Source organism: Protopterus annectens, chromosome 10.part0, assembly GCF_019279795.1.
Source record: "Protopterus annectens isolate FY-2018-M chromosome 10.part0, PAN1.0, whole genome shotgun sequence".
Taxonomy (NCBI): domain Eukaryota; kingdom Metazoa; phylum Chordata; order Ceratodontiformes; family Protopteridae; genus Protopterus; species Protopterus annectens.
Genome location: NC_056744.1, coordinates 1,726,454,228 through 1,726,473,821, shown reverse-complemented (window position 1 = coordinate 1,726,473,821; position 19,594 = coordinate 1,726,454,228). Strand labels below are relative to the sequence as shown.

Here is a 19,594-nt window from a genome sequence, read left to right as displayed (position 1 = left end):
TGGAAAAGAAAAAAATTCCCCGAAATTAAATCTGTTTTGCAAGTAACAGAAACCTGGTTCAAGGCTCCAGAGAGCACACCAGCACTACCAGGTTATACCTCATACCATGGTTTTCGGCCCCAAAACTTGGATCGAACCACAAAAGGAGGGGGAGTATCAATATTCGTCAAAGATACCCATACCTCCAGGTTGGTGGCACAGCACGAAGCATCAGAGACTATCCATTTGCAACTAACAGTGGGTAAAACTGCCTTCCAGTTTATATCCTGCTACAGACCACCCTTCCCAAACCCAGGAACCCCACTCGGCCTTCCTGAAAACACTGGAAGATATGAAGGTCTCTCCAAATTGGGCGACTTCATCTACCCAAACATAGACTGGGAGCATTACTCTAGCTCCAACACCCTAGCCCAAAGGTTCCTAGAATTTATAAACTCAAATGCTATGGAACAACTTGTTACCACTCACACAAGAGGGGAAAACATACTGGACCTGATCATCACCAACATGGGGGCTCTATGCTCCAGACCAGAAGTGTATCCCTCACTGGTAAGATCAGACCATAAACTAATCTCACTGGATATTCACATCCCGACCCCACCCCCTGCCCAGAAAACCACAGTGAAAAACTTCTCTAAAGCAAATTTCACACTCCTCAAAACCGAGGTGGAATCCTTCAAAGCCCCCGGGCCTGTGGAAAATATGGCCCAGACCGCAGAATCCTTTATAAACGCATTCTATGAACACCTTCAGGAATGCATGGATCATGCAATCCCAAATAAAACCAAGATCCAATCCTCCAAAGGCAGGCGTCCTGTCCTGTGGACCCCAGCCATAAACAAACTATACAATAGAAGGAGGAAGCTACTACATCATAGAGCAAAATCCCAAAAAGGGAAGGCATCTCTGATCAGTATTAGCAAAATAATACGGGCACTCATAAAATGGTCTAAGGCCAGCTTCGAGAGAAAAACTGCACAGGACACTAAGGATAATCACAAGGCTTTCTTTAGTTATGTTAGGAACCTGGGTGGGAATTCCCAGATATGCTCAGAATTAGTCCAAAATGACAAAAAATACACAGAACCCACAGATATTGCCAGCATCCTAGCTGACAGGTTCAGCGAAAACTCCCCCCCCCCAGCAAAAGGGCAAATATCTATCCCAGCAGAGTGCTGCCCCCCTGACATCTCAGATGCTCAGGTAAGAGCCACCCTCTCTAAAGCAAAAAACACAGCATCAATGGGACCAGACTGTGTCCCGGGCTGCGTCCTACATGAACTCCAAGAAGAGCTAAACCCAAACATAAAACTACTGTTCAATCTCAGCCTTACTACAGGATATGTACCCAAAGAGTGGCATACAGCAACAGTGGTCCCTCTCCACAAAGATGGTGCCTCAATGGATCCTGGAAACTATTGCCCCATAAGCCTGACTAGCTTGGTCTGCAAAGCTATGGAAAGGATCATCATGGACTTCATAAATAAAGATATTGGGGAGCTACAGGCACTGGAACCTACCCAGTTTGGCTTTGTTAAGGGCAGATCCTGCCTATTAAACCTGGTTGATTTCTCTGAAACAGTCACCAAGGCCATTGACAAGGGGAAGGTGGTCCACACAGCCTACCCGGACCTCGCAAAAGTCTTCGATACAATACCCCACTCGGGCATTATAGATAAGCTCACCAGCTTAAATATAAACCCCTATGTCACTAGATGGGTTGCAAACTGGCTCAAGGACAGAACCCACATGGTTAGAATTGCTGGAGCCATGTCAGACTCCAAACCATGGCTTTGTACAGCTAGCTGATAGCTTGCCAGGTATAAAGCTGCCTTCAACTTGTTTTATTCAGCCTCTAACAGTAGCAGAGTGTGTGCCCTCCATTGTTTTACTGCTATGAGCCACACAACTGGACAACCTGGCACCGTCCTGGTGTCTCTAACAGCTGTAGTACCCTTCTGTAAGCCATCTAGTTACCATTACTGTGGGTGTTAATTATCTGTTTTTCTTGTACAGCCACTGTACTGTGAATGAGTTTGTATCCACACTGGTAATGGTGCTGTTTTCAGTATGTCCACAGATACTGTGAATTAATTTGTACCCACACTGGTACTGGTGCTGTTTCTAGTACATCCACTGATCCTGTGAATGAATTTGTATCTGCACTGGTACTGCTGCTGTTTTCAGTGCCACTCTTTTGAATTGACCCCACTGTGAAAGCAACATAGTGTAGAATGTTCAAGTATTCTTCACCTCACCCTTTTTGTTGATTGCTCCCTGCCTGAACTATACATCTGTTTTCCGATTTTAAGTTGGGAGTGCCTGGTTTGCCTTCTGTTTGTGTATCCAGGAATAACTCCCAACTATGTAGTGGCAATTAATGTTTACATGCAATTACTCTTGGCCACCTGCTGCTGAGCTTGCTTTCTCCTAAGTACCTCTCCCAACCCAATTCTTAGTGATATGGCAACAGTTATCCTGAAAAAAAAATCCAGTGCAGTATGAGAGTGTGCCAACACTCAAGTAAGATTCTGATCTCTAAAAACGTAGGTGTCTAAAGGAAAGAATACTCTTGTTACTTGATAGGTTCATTGGTGGTTACTAGGATACTGACCCAAAGGTCTCTATAAGCCTTTCCGTGTGTACCGATATAATACTAGAGAAACCCAATATAAAGGATCTAGCCTAAACTCAAAGTCTTAGTTAACAATGGCTGCACATATCTAGGAGGATCATAGGTGAAATCCTGGCAAGGAATTTATGGTTTCCCATCCAGTCATCCAGGCTACACATAAACAGACTCATAGAGGGGCTCTGTTTGATGTGAACTGGTTTCCTATTCATGAGGCAACCTCAGAGACATATATGTCTCTCCAGATTGTTCTATTTATGTCGCAGGCCAGGTAAAGGTCCCTGGAGCAAGTGACCCTTATCCCATTAGTCTTGCGGATATGCAGCATTTCGATTAGGTTTGGATATGAGATTCCTCTATAGGCCAGGCACAAGTGTTCTCTAAGTAGTCTGTATGCTACTGAGTACAGTGACGATGACTTGAGTCTGTCAATGCATGACATGTGATGGAGACCCTGTAATTTTCTTGGTTAGAAATCTCTGGGGTCTCTCAAGTTGCTGCAGGTGCCAGGTGTGGTACATACAAAGGGAGCATTGTACTCAGTTATTGGCCTGATGAGGGTCGAGTACAGGGGAGTTATGACCTGTTTTGCTCTTGAGGCAATGCCTTTGCTAATGAGGTGAGCAATGTAGAAGGCTTTCCTTACCACAGTAGACACGTGGTGGTCAAATATTAGGCTACAGTCAGCTTGCATTCCCAATTCTATCAGTACTGAGTTGTTACTTATGGTATTATTATCTATATGGTAGTCTGCATGGATATCGTTTTTACCGAATGGGATGATAATGCATTTTTTAGCATTGAGTTTGAGTCCATGGCTTTGACACCAATCATTTATTTGTGTAAGTCCTTCTAAAAGTATATTGACATCTTCTGGGCATAAAATGATTACACCTAATTTGCAGTCATCAGCAAAGTTAGACACAGGCCCTCAGTTTTGGCCTGAAGTTCTGAGAAGTATATTCTAAACAATAGGGGGCACAGCACTGACCCCCCACTGCTGACAGCTCTGCTGGTCGAGGTAAAGTCCTCAATTTTGACTGAGTGTTATCTGAAAGTGAGATGGTTAGCAACCCACCTGACAACATAAAAGTTTATATTCAACTGGGAGAGTTTATCAGTGATGCCCGAATGTGGGAGTGTATTGAAGGCCTTTGCTATGTCAAGGTAGGTTGTATGCACAGATTGGCCTTCATTTATGCCTCACCTTGGTGATGCTTTTGAAGAAGTCTACCAGGTTTAACAGGTATGACCTCTTTGACAAAAGCAAATGTGTCAGATTAAGGGTATGGAAGTCATCTATGTCCTTATTTATAGGGTGCATGATGATTTGTTCCATGGCCTTACAGATCTGTAGTTTCTGTTATCTGAGCCACACTTTTAATATTGTTGTCAAGTGGCATATGACGAATGGAAAAAAAAAAACCTGTTACTTGTAAAACTAGCAATAAAGGGTCAGTGACATGAATGTTGCAAGGAGCAGCTATACTGTCACCTTAGTCAAAATACCTCCTGCATGACAGTGAATGAGTGTGTGCATGTATATATATCCATGAACACACCACATGTACAGGTGTGTGTACATCTGTGTATATAAACAGAGACACAAACAAATTCAGAGACAGGTGTGTGTGTGTGTGTGTGTGTGTGCATTTTCTTTTAGCCCTTTTTTATGGGTCTCCACTGAAATGGGCCTTTGGCTCAGTTTACTAACCTGGATAACAAATGTCAAATAAGAAAATAAATAAAAACACATATATATATATATATATATATATATATATATATATATATGTGTGTGTGTATATATATATATATATATATATATATGTATATAACAACATAAAGATATACAGCAAATACATTTTACTCAACCAAAGCAATGCATATGATAAACACATAATGACATGGCATATGCATTTATTTCTTTAAATTATTATCTATTTCCATCTTGATAAGGGGGTAAGTGGTCTCATCAACACAGCCATTTAAGTTGCAAAAAAGGCAAGTTTGAGATAAGTTATGTGAATTCCAATATTACAGTCAAGTATACCCTTAAAACAAGTAGGTGCTGCATGCAAAGGCCTAATAGAATACATACATTATTACATATCCAGCCTACAACAAGTAGGTGCACTGCATACAAAGGTTTAATAAAATGCACGCATTATTACATATCCAGCCTACAACAAGTAGGTCACTGCATGCAAAGGTCTAATAAAATACACATTATTAAATATCCAGCATGATTCTGCGGTGGTACAGCGGTAACGTTGTTACCTCACAGCAAGAGGTTCTCCCGTTCGATTCTTGGCTTGGGAGTGCCTTCTGTGTGGCGTCTGCATGTCCTCCCCGCAGTTGGGTAGCATTCGAAAGACATGCGTGCGTAAATGTGCATGCCGTTGTTGAAGGTTGGGCATTGAGCTGGCACCTCGGCATTTCGTAAAAATCGACTGCCAATCATTAGCGGACCGGAGTTCTGCTGTGGCGACCCCTTACCGGGAAAAAGCTGAAATACAAACGACAACAACAGTTAAATATCCAGCATATACAAATTTGACTGACATTCAAGAATGCCTTGAATTACAAGCCGGTCAGTAAGACATAGCAAGGCTGTGGTTTTACAACCAGATGAATATAAACTTAGATTACATATTTCATACATGCTTATGCACACAGATAGGGAAATAAAGGGAAATAGAGAGACTGCATTTACCTCAACTTTCAAATGGTAACCAGTGCAACTCTACTGCAGTCAAATATTCAGCAAAAGAGTGAACAATCCAAACATTTTACCACCATGCAGGAAAGATAAAGAAAATAAATTTAGTGGCATGGAATCCGTATTATACAGACAGTTACTGTGTGTGTGATTCATGAAGGGTGTCACCTAATGGGAAAATACTTTTAGTACAGTAACAATATTCAGTTTCATAGTTGTCTGACATTTTTTTTATTATTATTATTATAAGATTTTATTCTTCTAGAATCTTATGATATTTGCAACTCAGTGGATTTGTTTCCAAGACGAAAATGTCCAAAGCAAGGCTTCCTGTGAAATGTGGAGAAACTGTCTTATAAATATATATCTGCATGAGTACATGCACTAATAAGCAACGCTGTTGCAGAACATCTCACAAAAAATTATCAGTGAAGGGAAAAAAGCATGCAGCAACAAACATAAAACAAAAGCAAACAAAAGAAAATACAATTGCCTAAGTTGGGATAAGCTTTCCACTAAGTTTTACAAAAAACAAGCACATACTAAATATGTAATTTCACTGCTGCAAAGGCTGCAGGTCTGAGATTGACTAGATAGCATCTCAGGCTGATGCTAAACCAGTCATTCAACTAATAGTCTCTGGGTAGGGGAGGGGAAGTACAAAACAACAAACTGTAAATTCTAAGCAGTTCCTATAACAAACACCCAACAGTGAAGTTTGTGAAATCTAACCTGCAGTATGCACACAAGCTTGTCTGAAAATTCTGACTGTGTGAATATGTGACTTACACTACCCTAAAAGGTAAACAAAATAGTCTAGCAAGCAACTGATTTTAGAAACAAAATAATGCCCCTTTATAAGGATTGCATTACTGCTGTGCTTTCTAGAGTAGCAGCAGCAGTCTGGTCGTAAAATGTCTGAAAGGCTACTTTTCTGAATGGATAAAATGCACAGATTAGACCAATGAATGGCTCACATGGAAAGCTGTTGTCAGTAGAGCTGCAATTTGAGATGGAATGTGGCTAACTCCTTTGAAGCTTCCTGCAGGCACACTTCCCCTACCCCCCTCAGCCACAGGTGAGCATGCTCAGAAAGGCAAACTTGAAAAGTAAACAAAGGCTGGATCAAAACAAAAAAATCCATGGGATTGTCCCTTTAAGTGCAGTAACAGGATTTAATTTCAAAGTTGTCTGACATGTTTTTTTATTTAAACGGTCTAAGCTTTTCTGGTTTTACACTCTTAGAACATTTGCAACTCAGTGGGTTTGTTTCCAGGTTGTAACTGTCCAAAGCAGTGCTGTTGTCCGAAATGAGGGAAACTGTCCAAAGCAGTGCTGTTGTGCGAAATGAGGGAAACTGTCTCTATAAAGGTATGTCTGCATGAGTACATGCACGAATAAGCAACACTAATGCTGACCATATGAAAAATAATTACCAGCAAAGGGAGAAGGGCATGTAGCAACAAACATGAAACAAATACAATTGCCTAGGCTGGTATAATCATTCCACCAAGTTTCACAAAAGACAAGCACATACTAAAGGAGATATAATTTCACTGCTACATAGGCTGCAGATCTGAGTGTGACTAGACTGCATCTCTGGCTGAGGCTAAACCAGTCAATCAGCTAATGTAAAAGCCTATGGGTGGGGGGAAAATACAAGCAAAAGGACTAACTGCCAAGATTACAGAGAATGACCATCCTCCACTGAAGGTTGTGTAATCTGACCCACTGTATGCTAACAAGCTGCTGTGGAAATCCTGCCTCTGTGTGAGCATGTGACTTACACAGCACTAAAATGTAAACAAAGCACTCTAGCAAGCAACTGAATTTAGAAACGAGCCAGTGCCCCTTTAAGTGGAAAGTACACATGGTTTGCAAATAAGTATTTTATTGGTTGATTTTGAATGTTTTCAGAGTATTTATTTAAGTTGTTTTTATACTGTTTTATGGTCTGAAGAAGCTGACATATTGAAAATGTTTACCGTCTTTTTGCAACATCAGTTTGTTTTGTGGAAATTATTAAATTAATCGATTTTACCTCTGATGAGACATAATGTTTTTTTTTGGTGTGTTTCTAGTGTTCTGTAAGTTGCATCTTTGACACTCTCCCTTTAAATAAATGAATGTAGCTGATGCAGTTTTCTCTTACTGAAGCTGTACTTTTGCTGAGTGTGAAGCCTAAAGTAATTAAACTGCTGAGTTACGGAGTTGCTTTTGTCTGCTTTATTATGTAGTTTTATTATTCTGCTTAGAATGTTACACCTTTGTTTTCTCAGTCAAGACTGGTTACAGAAAAACAATCCTTTTGTCCAGCTTAATTATCCATGAACTGATTAAAATGTGCATAATGTATAGTGTTTCTGTTTGATGTTATACTATTTCACTTATTTTTGTTTTTCTAGTATTTTCATTGTAGTGTTTGTTTATTTGGTATTACTAAAGTCAAAGAACTTTCTGCAATAAAAAAATTAAAAAAAAGAAGATAAAAGTTGTGTGTACTACCAACCCACCCGTATCTTAATCAGTGTGTAAATAAATAAAAACAGATTAAAGAGGAGCACATTCATTACTAGCACAGAAGAGATGAAATGATTAAAGGTTTGGCTTGAGAAGTTTAGCTTTTTCATATAATCAAAATCCCTTAATATAGCCAATTGAATTAACATCTGAGTCAGAATTTGCTTGTTAATCTGAACACTAAAATATAAAAAAGTACTTAAAGGGACAAATGTTCACTTTCAGGTAAATAATAAGATTTTTGAATGCTTAAGGTGCACAGCCCCTTTAAATGTAGGCAGTCATTTGCTGACAAGTTCTATTTCCTGTGCTCTTAAAATGAAACTAAAAAGAAAAAAGCCTATTGTTATTTCTGAAAGTAGGTTGCGAGTTTAATGTTGCAGTGTATTTATTCAATTCTCTTGATCTGTGTTGATTCTGCGCTGTGGATCCCAGTTCTACAGCGCCTACACTGACACAGTTTGAAATAATACAACAAAGCCTTCTTTTTCTAAATTTAGACAGGATCTTCCTAGCTAGAAGACCTGAGTGAATTGAGTGGTGACACATATACTTTTAAGATCTCAGGGACTGAAGTTGGAGCACGTAAGACAGGAAACGGACTTCAGACAGAAAGAAGAGATGCAGAATCGGTGTGCTGTAAATGTGACAACAGAGCAGTGCTGTGGGGAGCACAGAAAAAGACTGGAGCTCTTTTGCCAGGAGGATGAGGCCTTTATTTGTGTCCTTTGTGTTCCCAGACATTCCAGCCACAGTTTTCTGTTCCTGCATGAGGCTCTCCATGTGTATAAGGTAAGGGACACTTCATGATGTAACAGGTTCACTGAATGGGATGCAGGCTGGAATCGTAACCTTTCTTACTGGTGTGTTTCATAGTTATTTTTTTTTTTTTGTTAATGAGTTGCGAATGCTTACATAAAGTTCTGTATTTTTAGACACAGTCTTTGAGTTTAGAGAATGTGTGCTATTAACTTCTGTCAATTGTGTTTTCAGGTGATGAGAAAAACTTTTGTTGTTAGTACAGTAGCTGTTCCTAGTGCAGATGTTTGCTGTTAGGTTAGTTTAAGTGTAACATTGGTTAGGTAGTGAGAAAAGATCAGGGGGTCTTATTGTTGCAGAAGTTTCAATGGGCCCTTTTTTGTAACCATTTGATGTCAGGACCCCCTAGAGTGAGTCCTGTAATATAGAGACTGAATGGCCAAAAGATCAGACTTCGATATACAAAGTCTGAGATACCATTTCTCAGAGTATTCCTTTTTCTCCAAGGTCTGGCAGTCTTGGAGTTGGTGTATGTATATGTGTGTATATATATATATATATATATATATATATATATATGTATGTATATGTATATATATATATATATGTATGTATATGTAGGTGTGGGGAGCTTGCCCCTCACATGGGAAATGCAAGAGGGGCTTGCCTCTTTAAAAAAGAAGTTTAAAAGAGAAGAGCAGTCTTTGAGATTCGCGCTTGTTTGCACTCGGCATTTTGAGAGGGTGACATTTCAGTAGGGGGCCCATTCTGATTCAAGACAACATGGATTCCCAACAGCAGTATCATACCAGACAAATATAAAGTTATTCTACTAAATAATCAAGGCTTTAGAATAGAAAGGCGCTGTGCCATGCTTTGAAAATGCTGGGGTGGGAAGAAGAGAGGCAGCCACCCTGGGCACAAGGTGTTGTAGGGTAACAGTCAGTACAGTAGTGACATTCATTTCCATGCTGGTGAGAGGCAGCCACCCCAGTTACAAGGTATCTTGGGGTAACAGTCAGTACAGTAGTGACATTCATTTCCATGCTGGTGAGAGGCAGCCACCCCAGTTACAAGGTATCTTGGGGTAACAGTCAGTACAGTAGTGACATTCATTTCCATGCTGGCGAGAGGCAGCCACCCCAGGCACAAGGTGTTTTGGGGTAACAGTACAGTAGTGACATTCATTTCCATGTTGGCATTTCTGAGATACTCTTGGTAGTAATTGTATAAAGACGACACATTTTGTATTCACTGTACATAGTTATGCTAGTTGTAGGTATAGTTATTTGTGTTGTTTTGTTGACATTTACTACATTTGATGCAAATTAAATATATAGATAACTTTTTAGAAAAAATAAATAAATGTAAAAACTAAAAAGAAAGTAACCACTCTGTACCTGCTTCCACTTCTGAAAGATGCATTCAGCATGTTTCCTTCAAGGTGTATGAATAAATGGTGTCTACATTACATAGGTTCATAGGTTCATACTAGGCTATCTGCCCTAGGGCATTTATAAGCCTAGCCAGAGTTGTGTGGCTTTCACCACCCCTTAGGTTGAAGAATACTGTACCCATTAGTTTGCCGTGCCTCTGTCCAGCAGTGATACAGAGATGATCCCCGGGGTAAACCTACGATCTCCCATCCACTGGTCAAGATTCCTCTTGAACAGAGCCAGCGAGGTGCTCTGTCTCACATGGACCGGGATTCTGTTCCACAGCATAGGGAGTCTCTGGGTGAGGAATCTGTCCCTCCAGCACGTCCTATTTATATCCGTGTTGAGGTTTAAGTCTCTTGCTCTTGTGGCTCTGGTGGATTTGGATTTTTGAGGTGGAGCATGTCCATTAATTCCGGGTTGGACATGGCCTTGTATGTCAGGCACAGGTCACCTCTGAGCAGACGGTATGCGACTGAATAGAGCTGGAGTTTCTTCAGTCGGGCAGCATATGGCATATTTTTGAGCCCCTTTATCCTTTTGGTGAGGAACTTTGGGGTCTTTCCAATTGCTGCAGGTGTCAGGTAAGATACATTCCGAATGGGGCATTGTACTCAATCATTGGTCTGATAAGTGAAGAGTACAGGGGAACAATGACCTCCCTTGATCTGGATGTAAATCCCTTCATAATCAGGTGGGCAATGTAGAAGGTCCTCCTAACCACTTTGGCAATGTGAGTGTCAAAAGAAAGGTTACTGTCAACTTGGGTCCCCAGGTCCCTGATAACCTCTTCTGTGCTTAATGGATTGCCACCTATGTGGTAACTTGGGGTTACCTTGTTTTTACCAAAGGGTATTACTATACATTTTTTGGCGTTTGGCTTAAGGCCATAGCTCTGGCACCAGTTATCCATTTCTATGAGACCTCTCTGAAGGATATCTGTGTCTGATGGATTTTCAGCTATGGCGCCCAGTTTGCAGTCATCTGCAAACTTTGTCAGCCACAATCCTCCTATGTTTGCCTGCACTTCTGAAAACTAGATGCCGAACAAGAGGGGGCCCAGGACTGAGCCCTGTGGGACACCGCCAGTGACCGCTTGAGTCTGACATGGCACCAGCAACTCTAACCCTGTGGGTTCTGTCCTTGAGCCAGTTTGCAACCCATCTTGTGACATATGGGTTTACATTTAAGCTGGTGAGCTTTTCTATGATACCCGAGTGGGGTATTGTGTCGAAAGCTTTAGCAAGGTCAAGGTAGGCTGTGTGAACTGCCTTACCCTCATCAATGGCCTTGGTGACGGTTTCAAAAAAGTCGACCAAGTTCAAGAGGCATGATCTGCCCTTGACAAAGCCGAATTGGGTAGGATCCAATGTCTGTAGGTCCCCTATGTCTTTATTTATGAGTTCCATTATGATCCTCTCCATAGCTTTGCAGACCAGGCTTGTTAAGCTTATGGGGCGGTATTTACCAGGGTCCGTAGAAGCACCGCCTTTGTGGAGTGGGATCACAGTTGCCGTACGCCACTCTTTGGGTACGTATCCTGTGGTAAGGCTAAGATTAAACAGCAGCCTTATGTGTGGGTTTAGTTCCTCATTGAGTTCGTGTAGCACACAGCCGGGGACACCATCCGGTCCCATTGATGCTGTGTTTTTAGCTTTAGAGAGAGCAGCTCTCACCTGGGCATTTGAGATGATTGAGAGGCTACACTCTGCTGGGATAGATATTTCTCCTTTTGCGGGGAGGGAGGGGAGAAATTTTAACTGAACCTGTCTGCCAGTATGTTTGCAATGTCTGTGGGTTCAGTGATTTTTGTATCATTTTGGACTAATTCTGAGCATATCTGGGAGTTTCCACCCAGATTTCTAACATAGCTAAAGAAGGCCTTATGATTGTCTTTTGAGTCCTTGGCGATTTTTCTCTCAAAGTTGGCCTTGGATGATTTTATGAGTGATCGTAGTTTTTTACTAGTATTGATCAGAGATGTCTTCCCTTTTAGGGATTTTGCTCTATCTTGTAGTAGCTTTCTCCTCTTGTTGTAAAGTTTGTTTATGGCTGGGGTCCACCAGATCGGGCGCTTGCCTTTGGTGGAAAGGGTCTTGATTTTATTTGGGATTGCTTGATCCATGCAATCCTGGAGGTGCTCAGAAAGCATTTGTAAGGGATTCAGCAGCGTGGGTTGTGGTTTCCAATGGCTCAGGGGCCTTGAAGGATACCACACCAGTCTTAAGAAGTGTGAAGTTGGCTTTTGAGAAGTTCTTCACTGTGGTCTTTTTTGTTGGGGGTGGGGGCGGGATGTGGATCTCCAGTGAGATTAGTTTATGGTCTGATCACACCAATGAGGGATATACTTCCAGTGTGGAGCATTTTGTCCCCATGTTTGTGATGATCAGGTCTAGTATATTTTCACCTCTTGTGGGAATGGTGACAAGTTGTTCCATAGCATCTGAGAGCTCCTTTATGTCTCTTTTCATGTAGTCCAGGGAGGTATGTCTCAGGTCATTCACACCGGCATGGACAATGAATGAGTCATACTTGTACTTGCTGTGGAGTGACCTGAGTGCTTGTGTTATGTGGTGGATTCTAGCGCCTGACAGGCAGCTTACTGTGACCCTCTCCTTGTTCAGTCTGGTGAGTGGGACGTCAGTGTGTCTGACTATGGAGTCACCTACGACAAGTGTGTCTGGCATTGTGTTTGGCCTTAAGGGCTGTGACTGATTTCCACACTGACTTTGTGATCTATGTGTTGCTTGTGTTATGTCATGAGGTGGCAGTTGTTTGGGTGTCTGCTTTGGAGGCCTCTGCTGTTTTGGTAGATTTTTGATCAGTGCCTCCAAGTATCTCTTTGTGTGTTTATGTGTTTGATTTGTAGTTGTGATATGTGAGACTGGGTTTATGGCGTGTGTGGTTACCTTCTCCTCCTGTCTGGTTTTGCCAGTCCTGAGTTGAGAGAGCTCAGCCTCCAGTTCGGCTATATAGTTGCATCTCTCGCATGTATTTGTGTTTTGTGGGAGGAGGGGAGGGTTGTCTGTGTACATGAGGCAATTGTAACATTGCCTCAATATTCTCAGATTCACCAGCTGAGCAGGAGAGGACGCTAGCAACTGACCCTTTGACATGCTAGAAGAAATGAAAAAGTTTGCTGTGTAACTGAGTCAGAAAGGACCTATAGGGAAGTGGGTACTCAAGGGGGTTTTAAGCTAGTGAAGTACTTTGTATAATATAGAAGTGCTTTACCTGACTAAAAAATGCTTTAGGAACAAGTGCAGAGCTTTACAGATAGAGAATAGACTGTTTAGATTACAAGTAGAGCAGTTGTAAGGGAAAAAATGAAGAGCAGACTTTACGGAGCCAGAAATAGTTTAACCTTGTTTAACCGGCGCTGCCCAATGGTGCTCTAGTGGCAACTCTGCGCTAAATGCAGAAAAGGCAATAAGTCAGTAGTACAGGCTAGCACACTTTAGTGGGCAGCCAAACAATTAAATTTAACAGCAAACAAACACTTTTCGACTTGAATTAGACTAATTTCGACTAAAATGTACTTTTAAGTGCAGATAATAAAAAATGCAGCAAATAACTATGAAAACAGTTAAAGCCAGTAGAAGGTAAAACAAATATAAAAAAACAGCAGGATACTTAATCAGGAAAGCAGTCGCTTTTTTCAGTTCTCTGTAGCCAGGAAGACTCAACAGGACCACGTGGAGCTGTGTCTGAGCAATATGGCTTCAAAAAAATGCCAGAGGCAGATTTTAACCAGGGAACTTCAAAAGAGCTAGAAATGGTCCAAAATGACCAATTACTACAGCTTCTTGTGCTGAGGTCACTTCCCTCAAGGACAGGTAGGCTGTTCAAGGCTCCCCACTCCCACTGGTGAGCTAAGAAACTTCCTTCTATCCAGGTAAGGCAATGTACAACACAGGAACTACAACACAGCCCAGGATACAGCAAGGCCTGTAAACTGGTCTAACTAGTTTAGGAGAAGCAGGAAAACAAGGAATATTTTTTTTTTTTTTAAATAGAAACACACAGAAATGCAGAAAAGGCAATAAGTCAGTAGTACAGGCTAGCACACTTTAGTGGGCAGCCAAACAATTAAATTAAACAGCAAACAAACACATTTCGACTTGAATTAGACTAATTTCGACTAAAATGTACTTTTAAGTGCAGATAATAAAAAATGCAGTAAATAACTATGAAAACAGTTAAAGCTTGCTCTAGGTAAGCAGTAGAAGGTAAAACAAATATAAAAAACAGCAGGATACTTAATCAGGAAAGCAGTCGCTTTTTTTCAGTTCTCTGTAGCCAGGAAGACTCAACAGGACCACGTGGAGCTGTGTCTGAGCAATATGGCTTCAAAAAAATGCCAGAGGCAGATGTGACACAAGTTGTCACAGATCCTACATGTTATCCACATGACACTTTCTATATTTACTGATCAGACCCACAGATGTAGGCAAGTCTGTCTTGCATGTGGTGATAATCTTTTGTTTCACCCACCTGGAACCAGCTCCCTACTGTCCTGTACCACCCACTGGACAGCAGGACCTTTAGACCTAAACTCCATTCTCACCTGAAGGAACAAACTTCATGCAGGCACTTTGGGTATGACTTGGAAGTTTCATCTCTTTATTTTACAATGTATGTAAAACTACTCAAGGACTTAAAGCTGCTGACTGCTAACTTTATATCTTTATGCCATAAATAAAGTTTGGTTCTGCGACATACACCATTGTAAATTTGCCTTCAATTTTCTCACCGTAGCCTCTGTTGGGTCTTTTGCTGAATTATCTAAGACTTTTATACATGTATTAAGTATTATAATGTAATTCTAGAAGAAAGGAGAATCACTCAGAATTACTAGGCGATGCATCTTTTGTTTAAGGAAGTAGAACATAAAAGTCTTTATCAAGCACACAAGAAAAAATATCCCAACAATAACCAGGTACCTCTGCAACAAGTAATAAACAATCCAATGGCAATAAACAAGCAAAGGCAAGGCTCCAGGTTCTCCAAAAAGATTTAATGTCTGCAAACACAAGAGCTTTCACTAGATGCTTCTTCAGGTGCATACCATATTAAACTAAAACACCATTCTTATACCATTCAATTATAGTCACATGTTGTTGTTGTTGTGTCTTTCGGCTTTTCCCGGTTAGGGGTTGCCACAGTGGAACCCCGGTCCGCTAATGATTGGCAGTAGATTTTTACGTGCCGAGTTGCCAGCCCTGACGCACAACCTTCAGCGAAGGTACTTCCATTCACGCATGTCTCCACACAGAAGACGGTTTAGCTGAAAATTGAACGGGACAATGTCTTACTGTGAGGTGACAATGCTACCGCAGCACCAGCACCACAGTCATTTAACATTTAAAGGTATAAAGAATTCTCCAAAACACCACATGAAAACACTTATAAAAAACAAATCACATACATAAAAAGTATATCAAAAACATAAAAAATATAAAATAACATTTAAAATGTTCATAAAGTCATAAATCTATCTACGTAATGGTCTAGTTTTTAGAATGGGTCTCAAAGGTTTATGGTCATTAAGGCCATGTCCTACATCTGCCCTTAGCCTCACAATCCAGTCAGTCTGTAGCACTTCCATTCTTCTTCTAATGTCACCTCCCCTTTGATTCTCAAAACACCTCCCCAAAACCATAAACCTAAAAGTATGTTGGTCATTAGTTTCACTCACATGTTTTGCCAGCGCATTAAATGCGCTCTTTTTTCTTAATATGATAAACATGTTCTCTCATTCTACCCTTTAGTTGTCTATCAGTTTTACCAACATAAAATTTATTACACACTTGGCATACAGCCAAATAAACAACATGAGAGCTCTCACATGTTGCACTTATCCTGATCTTAAACACCTCCTCTGTATCCAGATGCCTAAAATCCAAATAATTTATAATATACATACAAAACAGACATTTCCCACAAGGTCTAGTCCCTACTATACCAGCAACCTTAACACAATCCCTCATGTTACAGAGCCTTCTCTTTAGAGATTTTTTATTTCTAAAGGTGAATTGGGGTTGCAAATCCAGGAACTTACTCACCTGCCTATCGGGGGGGTCAAAATATTCCAGTGCTTATTAATAATGTCTGTATACTGTCTAATATTCTTTGAATAGCTGAAGCACATACTCAACTTGCTGGAATTATAATTACTTCTTTCACTGCAAGTCATGTTAGTTTCACGTGTTTCTGTCTTCCTTTGCCCCTGTGAGTGCCTCATACACTTCACTATTTTGAAGCACTATTACAGTGTGCGCTTCGTATTACAAAACAGTTTTTCCCAAACTATCACCAACCTCCTCCTCCTTTAACAAGAATTGGTCATTAATTTCTTAATAACTGACTACTGAATATCATATATAAATAATGGGCTGAATAGTAGTTTTATTCTTTGTTTGTTATGTAGAGTGTCAAACTTTACATTTTGTAATGGCATTAAGTTTTGTTTCTGATTAGGAAGTTCACATGATTTTTTTGTGGTGCGTTTTTTCCCAGGCTCATTGTAAATAGTTTTTAAACGTAGTAGTGATTATCTTAGTTAAAGAAAGAGCACTAAATAAATGAAATGGAGATAAAATACATACAGTGACTGACTTCCATAGTCAGTAAATTAATTGAATTGTCTCATTTTACTTGAAGGAATTGAAACCAATTTTATGTTAATTTTTGGCTTAGACCTGGCTGTTTCATTGCAGTTGGTATTATACATTGTGTAGCTGCCTATATTCCTAACTGTCAAAGTAAGCTATTATGAGCTTTGTATTCATTAGGTTAGATTACCATTACCCAGTACTAGAAAAAGTAAAAATCCTCTATATGTATGTTGAGTGTCACCTTTTGCATGTAATATTTGCCTTCTGAAACTCTATGCTGTTCAGACCAGAGGAGAACAGTTCACAGACTGACAGGTCTGCCTGAATGCTCACTTGCCGTAGGTGTTTAATGACACAGTTGACAGGGATATTAGCTATAATTTCTGTGGCTTTTCTACTGTTTACTGTCTAGCGACTGCATTTTCACCTGTTTGCTACTGCATTTAAACTGATTTATTGTGTCTAAACTGTTTTGCACTTTCTGTAGGCTACACACTCAAGTGCGCTAGCCGATTTATAGCATTTAAAGCATCTATTGACTGTTTTTCTTCTCTGTTCTGAAGAAAAAAAAAAAAAAAAAAAAAAATATCTCTTGTTTCCCGCCTTACTGAACTAGAATAGTCCAGTATCAGAGTTTGCTGATCTCTGGGCTTTGTCTTGGTTCCTGTAACTGTTCCATATCCTTATTTGGAAGAAAGGAAGCTTCTTTGTTTACCAGTGAGAGTTAATTGGGGTTAAACTATTCAGGCTACCTAAAGTCAACTCTTCATTTTTTCCCTTAGAACAGCTCTCCTTGAACTCTACTTCTAACCAAAACAGCCTATTCTCTATCTGAAAGATTCAGCTCTACTTGGTTCCTAAGGAGACTATTCTCTAGCTGGGAAGCCTGCACTTGCTCCTAAAGTACTTTCTACTCTGATATAGCACTTTTTATTATACATAGTACCCCACCTGCCTAAAACCCCTCTTTCAATCACCCACATCCCTCGAAGTCTTTCCAAACTCAATTAACAGAAAGTTTTTGTCCTTTCCTTCTAGCATGTCGAGGGGTCAGTTGCTAGCGTCCTCTCCTGCCCAGCTGGTGAATCTGGGAATATTGAGGGAATGTTACAATTGCCTCATGTACACAGACAACCCTCTCCTTCTCCCACAAAACACAAATACATGCGAGAGATGCAACTATACAGCCAAACTGGAGGCCGAGCTCTCTCAACATAGGACTGGCAAGACCAGACAGGAGGAGAAGGAAACCACACACACCACAAACCCAGTCTCACATAGTACTATCACAACTTCAAATCATACACATAAACACGCAAAGACATACTTGGAGGCTCTGATCAAAAATCTACCAAAACAGCAGAGGCCACCAAAGCAGACACCAAAACAACTGCCACCTCATGACACAACACATGCAACACATAGACCACAAAGTCAGTGTGCCAAACAGTCACAGCCCTTAAGGCCAAACACAATGCCAGACACACTTGTCATAGGTGACTCCATAGTCAGGCACACTGACATCCCACTCACCAGACTGAGTAAGGAGAAGGTCACAGTAAGCTGCCTGTTGGGCGCTAGAATCCGCCACATAACGCAAGCACTCAGGTCACTCAACAGCAAGTACAAGTATGACTCAGTCATTGTCCATGCTGGTGTGAATGACCTGAGATGTACCTCCCTGGACTACATGAAAAGAGACATAGAGGAGCTCTCTGATTATGTAGCCCAGGCAGGTATGACCCTGACCCTGAGCAGTATCCTACCTTCACCAAGAATGATGCCACAGTACAAAGACAAAATGATCAGTTTTAACAATTGGCTTAACTACTGGTGTCATTCTAAGGGGATCCAATGTCTGTCTGCCTGGGATGACATGCTGGACAAGCCACGCTGCTTCGCAAGGGACGGCTTGCACCTGTCACCCCTGTGATTCCGGATATTGGCAAAGGCTCTTGCCACCCCCATAGTGCCTTTTTTAGGCAAGGCTCAAATTCTAAAACTACCACCCTAGAACACAAAAAAGAAAATAAACTAAGGGTAATGCTGCTCAATGCCAGAAGTCTAAACCTCAAGATGCACACACTCGAAGCCCTTCTCAGTATGGAGAACATAGATGTCTGTGCTGTGACTGAAACCTGGTTCAAGGCTCCTGAGAGCACCCCGGCACTATCAGGTTTTACCTCATATCATGCGTTCCGGCCCCAAAACCCGGACCACACAAAGAAAGGAGGGGGGGTATCCATATTCATCAAGGATACCCACACCTCCAGGTTGGTGGCAACGTACGAAGCATCGGAGACCATCCAGGTGCAATTAACCGTAGGAAAGACTGCTCTGCAATTTGTAGCATGTTACAGGCCACCCTCTCAAATTCAGGAACCTCACACAGCTTTCCTGAAAACACTCGAGGGGATAAATGTATCTCCAAACACCATCATATTAGGTGATTTCAACTACCCGAATATAGACTGGGATCATTACTCAAGCCCCAACACTTTAGCCCAAAGGTTCCTAGAGTTCATAAACTCAAATGCCATGGAACAACTAGTCACCATCCCCACAAGAGGAGAAAACATACTAGATCTCATCATCACAAACATGGGGACACAATGTTCAGCACCAGAGGTGTACCCCTCATTGGTGAGATCAGATCATAAACTAATCTCACTGGAAGTCCACATCCCGCCCCCACCCCAGATAAAAAAGACCACAGTGAAAAACTTCTCAAAAGCCAACTTCACACTTCTTAAGACTGGTGTGATTTCCTTCAAGGCCCCCGAGCCAGCGGAAACCATTACCCAAACAGCTGAATCACTTAAAATGCCTTCTATCAGCACCTCCAGGACTGCATGGATCAGGCAATCCCAAACAAAACAAAGACTCTTTGCACCAAAGGCAAGCGCCC

The 19,594-nt window shown here is 41.1% G+C and overlaps 1 protein-coding gene across 1 annotated transcript in view; it reads left to right on the top strand.

Moving 5' to 3' along the window:
- The first annotated feature begins 8,192 nt into the window (after positions 1-8,192).
- The window catches only part of LOC122813962 (zinc finger protein 585A-like), a 420,613-nt gene continuing 409,211 nt past the window's right edge, over positions 8,193-19,594 (top strand). Inside the window, exon 1 of the mRNA XM_044086514.1 lies at positions 8,193-8,666. Coding sequence (XP_043942449.1) covers positions 8,496-8,666 — 171 coding nt within the window. The 5' untranslated portion in view covers positions 8,193-8,495. The remainder of the gene's footprint in view (positions 8,667-19,594) is intronic.